This window comes from Dipodomys merriami, unplaced genomic scaffold (genome assembly GCF_024711535.1).
Source record: "Dipodomys merriami isolate MVZ:Mamm:240054 unplaced genomic scaffold, mDipMer1.0.p SCAF_20, whole genome shotgun sequence".
NCBI classification, from domain to species: domain Eukaryota; kingdom Metazoa; phylum Chordata; class Mammalia; order Rodentia; family Heteromyidae; genus Dipodomys; species Dipodomys merriami.
The window spans coordinates 9,570,483-9,582,954 of record NW_027203382.1 but is presented as its reverse complement, the minus strand read 5'-3'; the positions used below and the strand labels follow the sequence as shown (position 1 = coordinate 9,582,954).

The 12,472-nt window shown below is 35.4% G+C and overlaps 1 protein-coding gene across 10 annotated transcripts in view; it reads right to left on the bottom strand.

Moving 5' to 3' along the window:
* Positions 1 to 12,472, bottom strand: part of Mctp1 (multiple C2 and transmembrane domain containing 1) — a 530,774-nt gene that overhangs the window by 162,673 nt on the left and 355,629 nt on the right. For all 10 annotated transcript variants that reach the window (XM_070031065.1, XM_070031059.1, XM_070031063.1 and 7 more), the window contains 4 exons: positions 3,279 to 3,381; positions 1,448 to 1,550; positions 1,003 to 1,104; positions 527 to 601 (listed from right to left, as the gene is read on the bottom strand). In XM_070031065.1, the coding sequence (XP_069887166.1) occupies positions 527 to 601; positions 1,003 to 1,104; positions 1,448 to 1,550; positions 3,279 to 3,381 (383 nt within the window). The remainder of the gene's footprint in view (positions 1 to 526; positions 602 to 1,002; positions 1,105 to 1,447; positions 1,551 to 3,278; positions 3,382 to 12,472) is intronic.

The window sequence follows — 12,472 nt, the reverse complement described above, 5'->3', positions numbered from 1 at the left end:
ATCGTTAAAATCTAATTAACAGGAAGGTTTGCCTTAAAAGATGGAAATCCTCCACCCACCACTGGATTAGAGGAAAGATCTTTATTGGGGGCTCCATTTACACACACCTGCATCATACCTGTGGGTGGTCTGCACATATATGTGAACCTCAGCTTTTAGCATTCTCATTTACACACTCCATGACAATCAAATTGTATTTTATGTTAAAAAAGATCACTCTTTTGCTAATGCATGAGTACATATCCATTAGATTCAGCACCTACAGTATCCCCTTTCCTTTCTGACCACCCCCATCCAATTTATTACTTTGGTATTGTCCTTGTTTGAGATTTTCCAGAAAGGAGAAGAGTAAAGGAAAGAAAAGAGCCATTTTCAATTAGTAGGTGATCCACAATTTCCCATCATCTTCCCCTCCCCTCCAGACCTCCAAAATTTATTTGAATTTACTAAGATGTTTTACAGATACAATCAGGTCTTCCCATAGGGAGGAATCTTTCCTTGCCTTTTTTTTTTTTTTTTTTTTTACCTGTTTAGAGAGTCTGTTTTCCTCTTCAATGTACTTCTGTTCTTTGGGTATTAATGTTCGTAAGCTGGCTTTCACCTATATATCAACATATGTGTCTGTTATGGATTCATAGATTACAAATGTTTACCAGTTTTTTTTTCACGCAGTTCGATTTGCAATCATTTAGAAAGTTTCAAAGTCCTGGTGGCTGTGCTCATAAAATATAAATGTATACAGTTGCACATGCATGGGCTTCCTTCCCTTTCTCAGGCAGGCAGGCAGGCAGGCAGGCAGGCAGCGGCCGCGCACAGCACAGAGCAGTCGCCAACTATCACAGAGAGTGTGGGTGTGCCAGGCAGTGGCAGAAGCGCATTCTCCAGGAGACATCAAGGTTTAGAGAAAATGAGGAATGACAGAAATTCTCTACAAATCAGGAACAAAAGCTTTCATGAAACTGAACTCTTTAGCAGTACAAAAAAGCCAAAGTTAAGACTTACAGCATTAAAAATCACATCTATTTCAAGATAGATGACCCCCTTTGTTGGCCCTGTCAGCTGCTTGTTTTTCAAGACGTAGGCTTTCTGTTCACCATTTTGAATCTGCGGGAAAAGGACATGACAGCCGTCTGTCTCGCGGTCTCCACTGAATACACTCCCTCGGTGACCTTTGACCCCCAGCTGCTGAAACTGACAGAGAACCCAAAACAACTGTGGCAATTCTGACAAGTACCTGTTCATTACCAGGATCAAGTCTGTCAGGAAAAATTAACTATCATGGGATTCAACATGGCCGTGAATTGAGTATGTTAAAAATTTTAGTGTTCTTATTACAGACCTTGGGTGAGAAATGACAGACATAGAGCTGAAGGGTTTTTTTTTTTTTCTTTTTTTTAAACTTGAGCAAAAGCAACATAGAAGAGTGTGTCAGGTGAATAAAACTTACAGACAGCAATGGTATGGCAACTTTGCCCAGAAAGTCAGCACTTCGATCCCGATCTTCATCATAAACTGTCACTTCAAGAACTGAATGGATATCTTTTATGTTGCTGTATAATCCACGTGTAAGGGGGGAAGAAAGAGATTTCATCAGTAGCAAACAGCACCGAGAATGTTTTTGACAATTTAGATACCTCCTGCTGATTTTCTATTTTTATGTGTCGATTGCATATACACCTATAGAGCTTAGTATGTGACACAATTTCCCAGAATGCTCTCTACTTGACTACATTGATGGTTCTATTACCTAAAACTTTCAAGCCCATTATAATTTCAAGTTAGAATTTTTTTAATGAACTGTAACTTCCCCTTTGGATGAACAAAGAATAAGCAGGTAAAAAAATAAGTAAGTAATACTGGTAATTTTAGATGATAACTTCTCATTATAACAATAAAGCATCATCTTCCCATAATGTTCATATGACTCACCATCAAGTTTGATATCAGAAAGAATCACAGTATATTTGGGGGGGCAATTATTATTTTCAATAATAAAGACCATTTTCTTTTTGTTTATAGCTTTCACCAAAATGCCAACTTAGTTATTGTTAGGTATATAGTAAAAATGAACAAACAGAAAAAAACAGAATAGAGAAAAATGTAACATTTATAGCCTTTGTACCACCCTGGAATTGAGAAATCAAGTAATGTTCCATTATGTTCCAAAGACAATATATGAGTACAAACAACTGTGTGTGTGTGTGTGCTTCATATTTTTGTTTCTGGAAAAGTAAATGCAAATTATTGACAGCATGTATTCTTTGATCAAATTGTTTACCAAGAAAACATGAATAAGCGAAAACAAAACAAAAGAATATATTCATCACTGAAAACCCACGACCACGTGTGAGAAGAGGCTTTATCAGGGCACAATCAATTAATGGCTTTTATAATAATCAAACCTATTCATTCAATTATGCATTCCAAAGAAAAACATTCTCTTCACCCTTCTTAGGAGTGCAAGTCGCCTACCCAGGCTTTCATCTCTTATAAAAATGTGGAATTCCTCAAAAATAAATTGGTCAGATAATTAAAGCTGATTAGATACTGGTTCTTAGGCAGAGACATTATAAGGAATTAATGAGGAATTTAGCAGTTTTCCATGTACAAAAATAAAACTGTGTTAGAAAACTTTTAAGTACTTCTGTTTGGAGAGTTCTCCTTTGTTCAGAGTTCAATTCTAAAGCTCAGTTTTCAAAAAGTGGACTTAGGAGGTAGTAAGATGTAGCATCAGCAGCTTTTAAAGTGGCATGATTGAAAGATCTACCAACTTTTTAAAACAAAGAAAAATTAACTCAAAGGTTGTTTTGCTATCTAGGAAAATACTTAATATTCTTCTTGTGCTAAAATGAAACAAACCAAAACTAAAGCATCTGCTGGAGTCGAGACAGGATTGTTTGCTGATTTCAGCAATAGAACAAATAGAGCTTTGTCCTCCTTGGTGGCAATGCAATTGGGAAGAATTTCAATAGAAAGTATAAAAGGAAGAGGCAGTATGGAGAATCTGTTGATGGGAGCAAAACCCTTAGCCAAATCATAGAAAAAGCAGCTAAAAAGAAAATGGCAGTGAAAAACAAAGAAAAATGGTACGCCCTCTTCCCAAGGTTTCACTCTTTGGAAGGTTGAACCTTGTGATAAAACAAGGTTATAAGTATAAGCAGGGAAGATTGTGTTGAGTTGTGAGGATTAGTGAAGAATAAACGCATAGATCTTTTTTAAGAAAGTCATTTCACACCAATTCTGAAATGAGCCCCAAAATCAAGGTAGTAACTACTTACAATGTGAAGACTTTGTTCCATTCAGGATTGAGATTTTTGTAGACAGTGTGTGTTAACAGTCTATCGTTGTTCAGTTCTACTACACAAAATGGGTCACTTTTACCTACAAGTGATTTGGGGGAACACTATTAATATAAACAGAACCCTACCATTTCATGGTACTAATCAACATCATAAATCTTTCCCACAAAAATTTATCATAAATGAAGTGTAACATTAAAAAAAATTAAAATCCTATTAAAACAAAGTTAGATACAACTAGATGAGGTTAGCAATTATTATGATTTAAAGGAATTTAGAACCTGCAAAAAGTGAGAAACCAATATAGCCGGAATTTCAATTCGCAATTTTTTTAAACAAAAGTAATACTGTAACTAACAATTTTCAAAGAGAAAATGGCATAGATCCATCCCTAAATCAGTTTGTTTAGGTCTATAATGGCCATATGAAATGTTCACCTGCTTTAATCTTATGCACATATATTTTTCAGCACATCTGATTTGCTAGTAATGTGTTACAGGAATTGCTAAGCAAATTAAATTTGAGAATTCTGGTCTATTTCAGAATTATAACAGTTTAAATCTAAGGCTGAGCCACTTTATTCTGAGATATGTATGTAATCACAACAAAGTAAATTAGACCCTCTGAGATAGAAAAAAAAATTCTGTCATTTCAAACTTCACATCAACAAACACTCTGCATGGTAAAGAGCTTCCCTCCCCCCCTCCCCCGCCCCGTTCTGTCCACTGGGTTTGGAGGTTATCTGTTTACAGCACCTCTGCTCTGCCATAGTCAAATCTCATCTACTGAACAATAATCCTTTGCGATGTTCTCAATGTTTCTGTAATGTCATATCCTGTATTAAAAAGAACCTATAAAGTCATAGGCTCTTTGGGGGCAGCATTAATGATATTAGTGCAGCATGTAATTTGTTTGATACCTTATACAAATGACAATGAAATCAATATTTAGACAAAGCTGTCCAGAGGTCATATCTTTCAAACTACAATATTGATTTACACTACATAAGAGGTTAATGTGCATGTTATTAACTTTAATGATAAAGAATAATTGTTTTAAATGCATTGTGATTTGTAGTCACAGTAGTTTACACTTGTGTGAAAGCTTAAATATCATTGTAGATTTTCAATTAAATTTTAATGGGAAGGAATTTATTAGCTATCAGTGACAGCTAAGCTACAAATTCCTACATAGTAGTATGTTTACTTTCCATATTGTAATTCTTAACATAAGCTGTGCAAACTTTAACTCACCTTTAATTTAGTAATTTTATATTAAAACAAATTTAATATGTATGTGCTGGCTCAGTGTAATCATATATCCCTACATAATTGTATAATTTAACAGTGTGACTTCCTTTACAATTTTGGGTCTTGGGGAATCTTTTTCAATAAAGATAGAGAACTGAACATTTCAAGGCTGGTTCAGGATCTGTGTTATCTTTCCCCTTCCCAACTTTATTCATTCTTCTTGCCTTTACTTATCTTTACCTCCCACACTTCTAACTCACACATACTATGGGAGATTGTTAAAAAAAATTTGGTTTGAGAAAACATATTGTAGAGCTGGGGCTATATCTCAGTGGTAGAGCACGCTAGCATGAGTCAGGTGCTGTGTTCAAGTCTCTAGCCCATCAATAAAGAAATTGTTACTTGCTTTGTTGAGCACACCCATAACTTTATTTTCGTCCACAGAATTCTGTACCAGAATAAAAAGGCAGAAAGAACTTATTTTGAAGTATGCTTATATGCATGCTTCTATGTGATCTACGTTTTGGAGAGATAGCATTATTTAGAGTATATATTTTAATCCCTGATCTCGTGGAGTTTACAGGGAGGGAAATGATAATGAGTACATTTCATAGTGTTTCAGGAAAAATAAATATAACAAAGGGAAGGATGAAGTGGAATATATATATACAGTTTTCCAAAGGGCTACAGAAGTCGTCTTGCTGAGAAAGTAACTGTAGCCAAAGATATGTAGGCAGTGAAATGATGAACCTTGGGCTCTGCAGAGGAACAGATGCTGCAAAGGCCAGAGAAGCGGCTGTGCCTGGTATTTCCACAAATACTCAGGAAGGCAGTGTAAGTGAAGAGGTGGATTGAGGGTGGCAGTGTGGTGAGTGACAAGGAGCTATAAGGAAAGTGGCAGTGGAAGTCCTTGCCTTTCACTTTTAGATGAGAGATAAAGCTTTTGGGGGGTATTTGAGTTGAGGGGCAATAAGATCTGATGGCTATTTGGAGAATGAGATAGAGAGAAGGGGCAATGGAAGAGGTCAGGAGAAGGATTAGAGCTACTCCATTTGGATTCCGAATGTATCTTGAAGGTAGAACTATCAGGATTTACAGATGTCAACATTGAACAATAGCATATGCCCGCTGTCATTCTTTCAGAAAGGAAAATAATTCATTGGACTTAGTTATCTTAGTCCCTTTTATTCTCCCTCTCCCTAGGAGAAAAAATTGAATGGACATATTAAAAAATCTGAAAAAGAGGAACATTTAGGAAAGAAGAGAATAATTTTATGTTTAATTTTTATTCATCTTAAAATGTTATTTCCTGACAGTAGAAGCAATAGATACCAGGTCTTTAAATAGTATGTTATTTTTCACTAATTTAGAAAGTATCCATCACATCAGCCACTGTACAAATGAGGGCAATTAAGAATTAATAGTGATTTCCAACTAAAATAATAAAAATGTATAATACCAAATTCTCTGAACTTAGCACTTACAAACATACACTCCAGTTTTGTTTTAAAAAGTGGCTACACATAGTTAATGTGCTTATTCAGCTTGCCAACTAATGACTTAAATGACTGGCTTTTCAGTTTGTAAATTTTGTGTGCTTGATTATCTGCCACTTAGAGAGATCAAAACAATCAGAGAAATACTAGTAATGGACTAGCCATTAATTATCTCTTAATTATTCCTTCCTTTCATTTTTTTTATCATCCTACTTAGATTGTGATATGCTGCTGAGAGTACCTGAACTGGGTTAACTCTAGGATGGGGTCTTGATGTATTATACTCTGCAAATCTCCAGGGAGTGATACAGTGGTCCCCTGTCATGTTTTTATTCAGTGCCATCATATGACTAAAGTACAATAATTGAAGGAAGCTTCCAAGGTTGAAGTACATTTTATGTCTGGTAATTTTTGTCTACTTTAAGAATTTAAATATATGAGAATATAAATTACACATCTTTTTTTTCTTTTTCTTTTTTGGTGCTTGCTTTACTGGGACTTAACGCAGGGCCAGAGTACTCTCCCTTAGCTTTTTCCACTCAAGGTTACCCTTCTACCACTCAAGTCACAGCTCCACTTCCAGAACTTTGGTGGTTAATGTGAGGTAAGAGTCTCATGAACTTTCCTGCTCAGGCTGGGTTTGAACAAAAATCCTCAGAACTCAGCCCACTGAGTAAGCTAGGTTTATAGGAGTGTATCTTCACTGACCAGCAGAGAACACAATCTTTTATCTTCCTTTCACTCACCTTTAAGACTAAAGCAAACTTACAGGTACCAACAGCTTTTTTCCCCCTTAACTCTCATCACTTTGGCTAGAAAGTGCCCTTCCCTGTCCATAGCAATGCATGTAACTAGAGAATTTGGTTTGGCTGGAAGACAGAAATTGCAGCAATGCTTCAGGGTGAGGGTAGTAACTATGGAGTTGATTACTTTAATGGCAAAGACAGCTAGATGAGAATGTTAGCCATCTTTGAGAACATGGAAATTTTGCATGTTGGCAATTTTCTAGAGGGAAATAGGAATGCCTTTTGAAGCATTCATTACTTATTGAGTGCTGCTCTGCTCACCCCAGAATTATAAGTATGATTAAGACGTAGTTGAGCCCCCAAGGAATGTACAATTTAGTAGGCATGATAGACGTGTAAATACACAATTATAATACAGGATTTTAAGTACTATATTAAAGGTAAGTGCAGAGTGTAAAGGGAGAAATGAGATGGAAGCACATCATTCTCTAATTCTAAAACAGGAATGAGAAAAGGAAATAGAGAATATTTCTCAGTGGAGGTGACCCTCATGATATGTGATGATTGTACACCTCTACCACCAGCATTTTGAAAAGTGAAAAACCACAAAGAAAAGTGGGCTTTAATATAATCACTATAAAATATATTCTTAAAATTATTACATTAAAATGGAAGCATCTATCCATAATCTAGTTAAATATTAAAGGCTATTTCTTCTTCTATGGGTTTAAAAAATAAGAAGTAAATCTCTCAAAGGAATCAATAATAGGGAATCTTTTACCCTACATCATGAAACTAAATCTATAACAAATTTTAAAGTATATGCTCTATTACTCCAATTCTTCTTTCGGTAAAAAGTCATTCCTACAACAAAAGAACAAACATCAGGACTGACACCAGTGGGCATCTTCTCTGACAATCTTCAAAACAGAACTTAAAGATTCACTGGAGGTGTGCTGACTAGCTAATTCGCACTCATAGTCCTTGCTATTTCCGGTCATGACATTGACATTGACATATTGATAAAGATCTGTGGGAAAATCTGCTCCGTCCATCCTTTGCTTGCTTACTACCTGTTTTCATGGTTTATCTTAATTTCCTCATTTGACACAGTTTGAAATGGCTATATTTTAACATTTAATATTAAAAATATAATCAGAGTTGCCACCTGTCATTTCTGCAAACTGCCACTTTCAGTTCCGACAGAGAGTGTTGCTAAAGCTGAGGGAATTTCATAGGGCACACTGGAAAAAAAGCAATGCTGGTGGAAAAGATTGTCCAATATTTCCCTTAGCACTGGTGATGGGGTTTGATCTAAGGCTTTCTCATCAAGTTATCTAAGCATATTTTAAACATCTAATTGGTAGAATTATATTAACTAACAGTCTTCACTAGGTCCCTGTTAGATTTGATTCTGGGGTGGAGTAATAAAAATTGGACTTCTCTTTCCTAAGTCATGAGGAATGTTCCAATGTGGAGTAGAGTTAATACTCTAGTTTCATGGCTCTCAATCCAGTAGAGTTAACATACTTTTTCTTTCTTTCATATTAAAAGTTCTGTAATGACCTCTTTACTACCTCGAAAGAAAGTAAAACTGACATATACATGATTTTAAAATCTGGTGTAATATCTGAATTCTATTATGATGGAGAACTAAATTAAATGTTCCTTTGCAATAAAATCATATATTCATTTATTAAGCAAATATTTAAAGGGCTATATGAGCAGGACTTACTTGTAGAGGGGAGGAGAGAGGAGAATAACTTTTGAGCATAATTAATTAGTTAAAAACTGCATGATATACTACAGATGAATACATGTTAATAGAAAACCAAACCAAAAAACAGAATAGGCTAAAGAATTTGAAGGATATAAGGGAACATCATAGTTTATAGATTAAGGTAGCTGGAGAAGGCCTCATTGTGAAAATGAGATCTAGGAAAAGAATCAAAGGAAGTAATGCAGAGAGGAAGAGTATATCTGAGGAAGAGTAATCCAGAAAGCCCAAACTGCTTACACAAACTGCTAGACCAAAAGGCTGGTGAGCTTGGGATACAGTAAGCAATAGGGAGATTTCTTTTTATCAGAAAAGTAATGGGAACCAGATCATAAACTACCTAGGATACCAGTGATGGACCTTGCAAAATGGCAGGCATCCCTAAATCTTGAATAAATAATACATATTTCAAGATGAAACAGAATTATGAAATAGATTTTAACTAATCAATGTCTATATTTAGTTTTCATTATATAAGACTATCTAATACTTTGTATAGCATATTATACTTTCAGCACCAATAGTGCTTCCCAATCATTGTGGCAATTACAATGCCCTAAAAACTGTCTGAAACATTCAAGGGGCAATACAGTCTCAACTCAGGTGAGAATCAGTGCCCTAAAGCAACAGTTCTTAATATGCTTTGGTCGAAGAAACTCAAAAACATTTGAAGATTTCAAAAGAGTTTTGTTCATGTGGGATGTATCTGTTAAAATGAACACTTTAGAATTTGTTAAGGGCACATTAAACATTTTTGTTGTGGGTGGCTCACAAATGTAATCTGAGCTATTCAGAAGGCTGAGATCTGAGGATAGTAGTTTGAGCCAGTCCAGGTATGAAATTCTGGGAGACTCTTACTTCCAATTAGCCACCAAAAAGGCATATCCCCCACCCCCACTCACTCACTCACACACACACACACACACACACACACACACACACACACACACACTCATACACACAATGTTATTCACTAATACTAACAATAGTAATTAACAGTGTTTTTACCCAAATGATAAAACATATAGCCTTTAGGAAACTACATTGAAAGAATGAAAGTAAACATATAAATGGCATAGTTTATCTTCACAGACTACTGAAAATATCTTGGGATATCCAGAGAAGTTGACCCTAAACTTTTAGAACAATAAATAGCAAAAGAAATAGAGTTCTATGAGTTTAAGGGCTGATGTTTCTTTCTTTTTCTTTTTTGTTGAGCCCTGGACCTGGGTAATATCCCTGAGCTTTCTTGCTTAAGGCTAGTGCTTTACCACTTTGAGCTACAGAACTACTTCTAGTTTTCTGGTGGTTAATGGGAGGTAAGAGTCTCATAGACTTTCTTGCCCTGGCTGGCTTAGATCCTCAGATCTCTGATTCTCAGATCCTCCGATATCAGCCTCCTGAGTAATTAGGATTGCAGGCCTGAGTTTCAGGCACTGGCAAGTTTTTTTCTCTTGGAGTCTAGAACTAAGTGCAAAATAATATTGATGGGATTGCATGTAACTAGATGTATTCTTGAGTAACAGAACTGAAGCATCTTGTCTAAATTTATGGCAAAGGACAGGAGAAGAAATTAGACAGATAAGATTAGAAAAGAAAGAAGAGGAAAACTGTGGGTATCATAAAATGGAGAGAGGCCATGAGAAAAATAATGTCTGAGCTCCTAAGAACTTATAAAGACATAGAAAATCTTCATTGTCAATTCATTTTAACATAAAAAATATTTGCAAGTAACTTGTCACCAAGATTAGAAACATAGATGCTATTTGGCCTAAAATGAGTAGAAATATTTAAGTACCTTTGTTTTTACAAAACTTTCTGGGTATTTAAAGACCTATATATAGTATTTAGTTATATTTTCCTGCAGAAAAACATAAGATTTCAGATTAACTTTTGTATAAGTAAATTACCTAGAGAGATTTCTTGTGATCAAATTAAACCTTTTAGACTTAAAACTTAAATACTGTAGTAGGTGATTAAACATAAGCATATAATCAAAGAAACATAATGGAAAGCTGTAATCAATTCTTTGCCTTTAAAATGACATCTTTCTTTTATTTCTTGTCTACAAAATATTTCATTCAGGAGTGTATTATCCACCTTGGCACCTACTACAGTATCTCAGAGTCTGAAGGCTTGGAAATAAGTTTTAAGACCAAATTTAAAACTTCATCTAGAGCTTACCTTCCCCTATGCAATGAGGTAGTGGTGAGGCTCTGATCCTCCTTCACAGAGATTTATTTTTGGCAGTTACAGTTTTTGAAAAAAGTTTTTATAATGAACTTAAAACTATTCATTGTTTTTATTTTTTATTTGCTTTCTGGAGTAATTTAACTGAGATGATAGGTATAAAATAAAGGTGTACCATCCATCTTGTGTATGTGATTGGTGTTCCTTCCTTCCCTTCTGTGCTGGATATGATTCTAACTACCTTCTAAAATATCTTTCCGAACCTTAGAGGTTAGACATCCTGACACACTTCCAGACTCCCTTGCAGCTAGGGATACACATGTGGATTGGGTTGTATGAATTAAGTATACTTTGCTAAGATTTGGTATTAGAAATTAGTGACTGAGAACATGTTCATCTTGCTGATGCACACTTGTATAAGTGCAACTTGTGTATGTTGTCATCACAGTCTTCACAAATTGCTAGTGAGGAAGGAGCAACTATTTATTCTACCATGTGGCCTTAAAATTAACTGGAGGAGAGGGAAGAGTTGGGGAGGTAGGGAAGGGAAGGTAGGGGAAAAACAAAGGAGGTAAAACTGCTCGATAGGAAATGTACTTGTTACCTTACTCATGTAAGTGTAACCCCTCTGTACAGTATCTTTCAATAAAAATATACAAAATAAAAAAATGAAAATAAAATTAACTGCTAGAGACTGAGGTTAGAGTCTGTATTTTTAGACTCTTAGACTTCTTAGATTCTTCCTATCCCTAAAGATTCTGTGATCCACTTAATATTCAATAATAAGTCCCTTTTTGATTAACTTTTCTAGAAGGAAGTTGGCTTTCTGGACTGAACCTTATCCATTACTTCCCTTGCCAGTTCCTATAGATACTGTACACATGGCAGAGCTTTACATAACTGGCAAAATAAACCATGTCCCATTATAACTTCTTTTCTGCAGTATAAGTAAGTCAGTGGCTACAGAATAAGATCTGAATCTGTATGCCTAGTCTGTCATTTGTGAGTTTGTGTGTGTGTGTGTGTGTGTGTGTGTGTGTGTGTGTGTGTGTTTATATTATCTTGACTGGATAAAATAGTCAATCTTTCTAAACCTTAGAAAGATTCTAAGTTATAAAGTGGAGATAATAATAGTATCTCATCCAGTTGTTATGTGATTGTGATAGTCCTTGAGCCAAGCTCAGAATAAGTTCTTTTTAAAAAAAAAAAAAGTTTTATTGTCAAGGGGATATACAGAGGGGTTACAGTCACATATGTAAGGTAGTGAGTACATTTCCTGTCGAACTTGTTACCTCCTCTGTCATTTTTCTCCTACTTTCCCTCTCCTTAATCCTCCCCTTCTGGAAAGTTGTGCAGCTCATTTCCAACATGGTGTCTTGTGAGTATCGCTGTTGCATTGGTTCACCTTTTGTCCTTTGTCTCACCATTTTCTTGTTTCTCTTCCCTTCCCTAATTCCAGTAAATGTCTATACAATATCCAGGGTACCAAAATCAAATACAGAGACAACAGAGGATAAACCATAGAGGGAAAAATAATAAAAGGAGGGGGTAACAATGCTTGACAGGACTCATTGCCTTACTCGTGTAACTGTAACCCCTCTGTACAGCATCTTTACAATAAAATAAAATTAAAAAAAAAGAAAAAGAAAAAAGAAATCACAGTTTTAACATGTGGTAGGGGCTTGGTAAATGTTTCATGCAATATTTCTCTTAT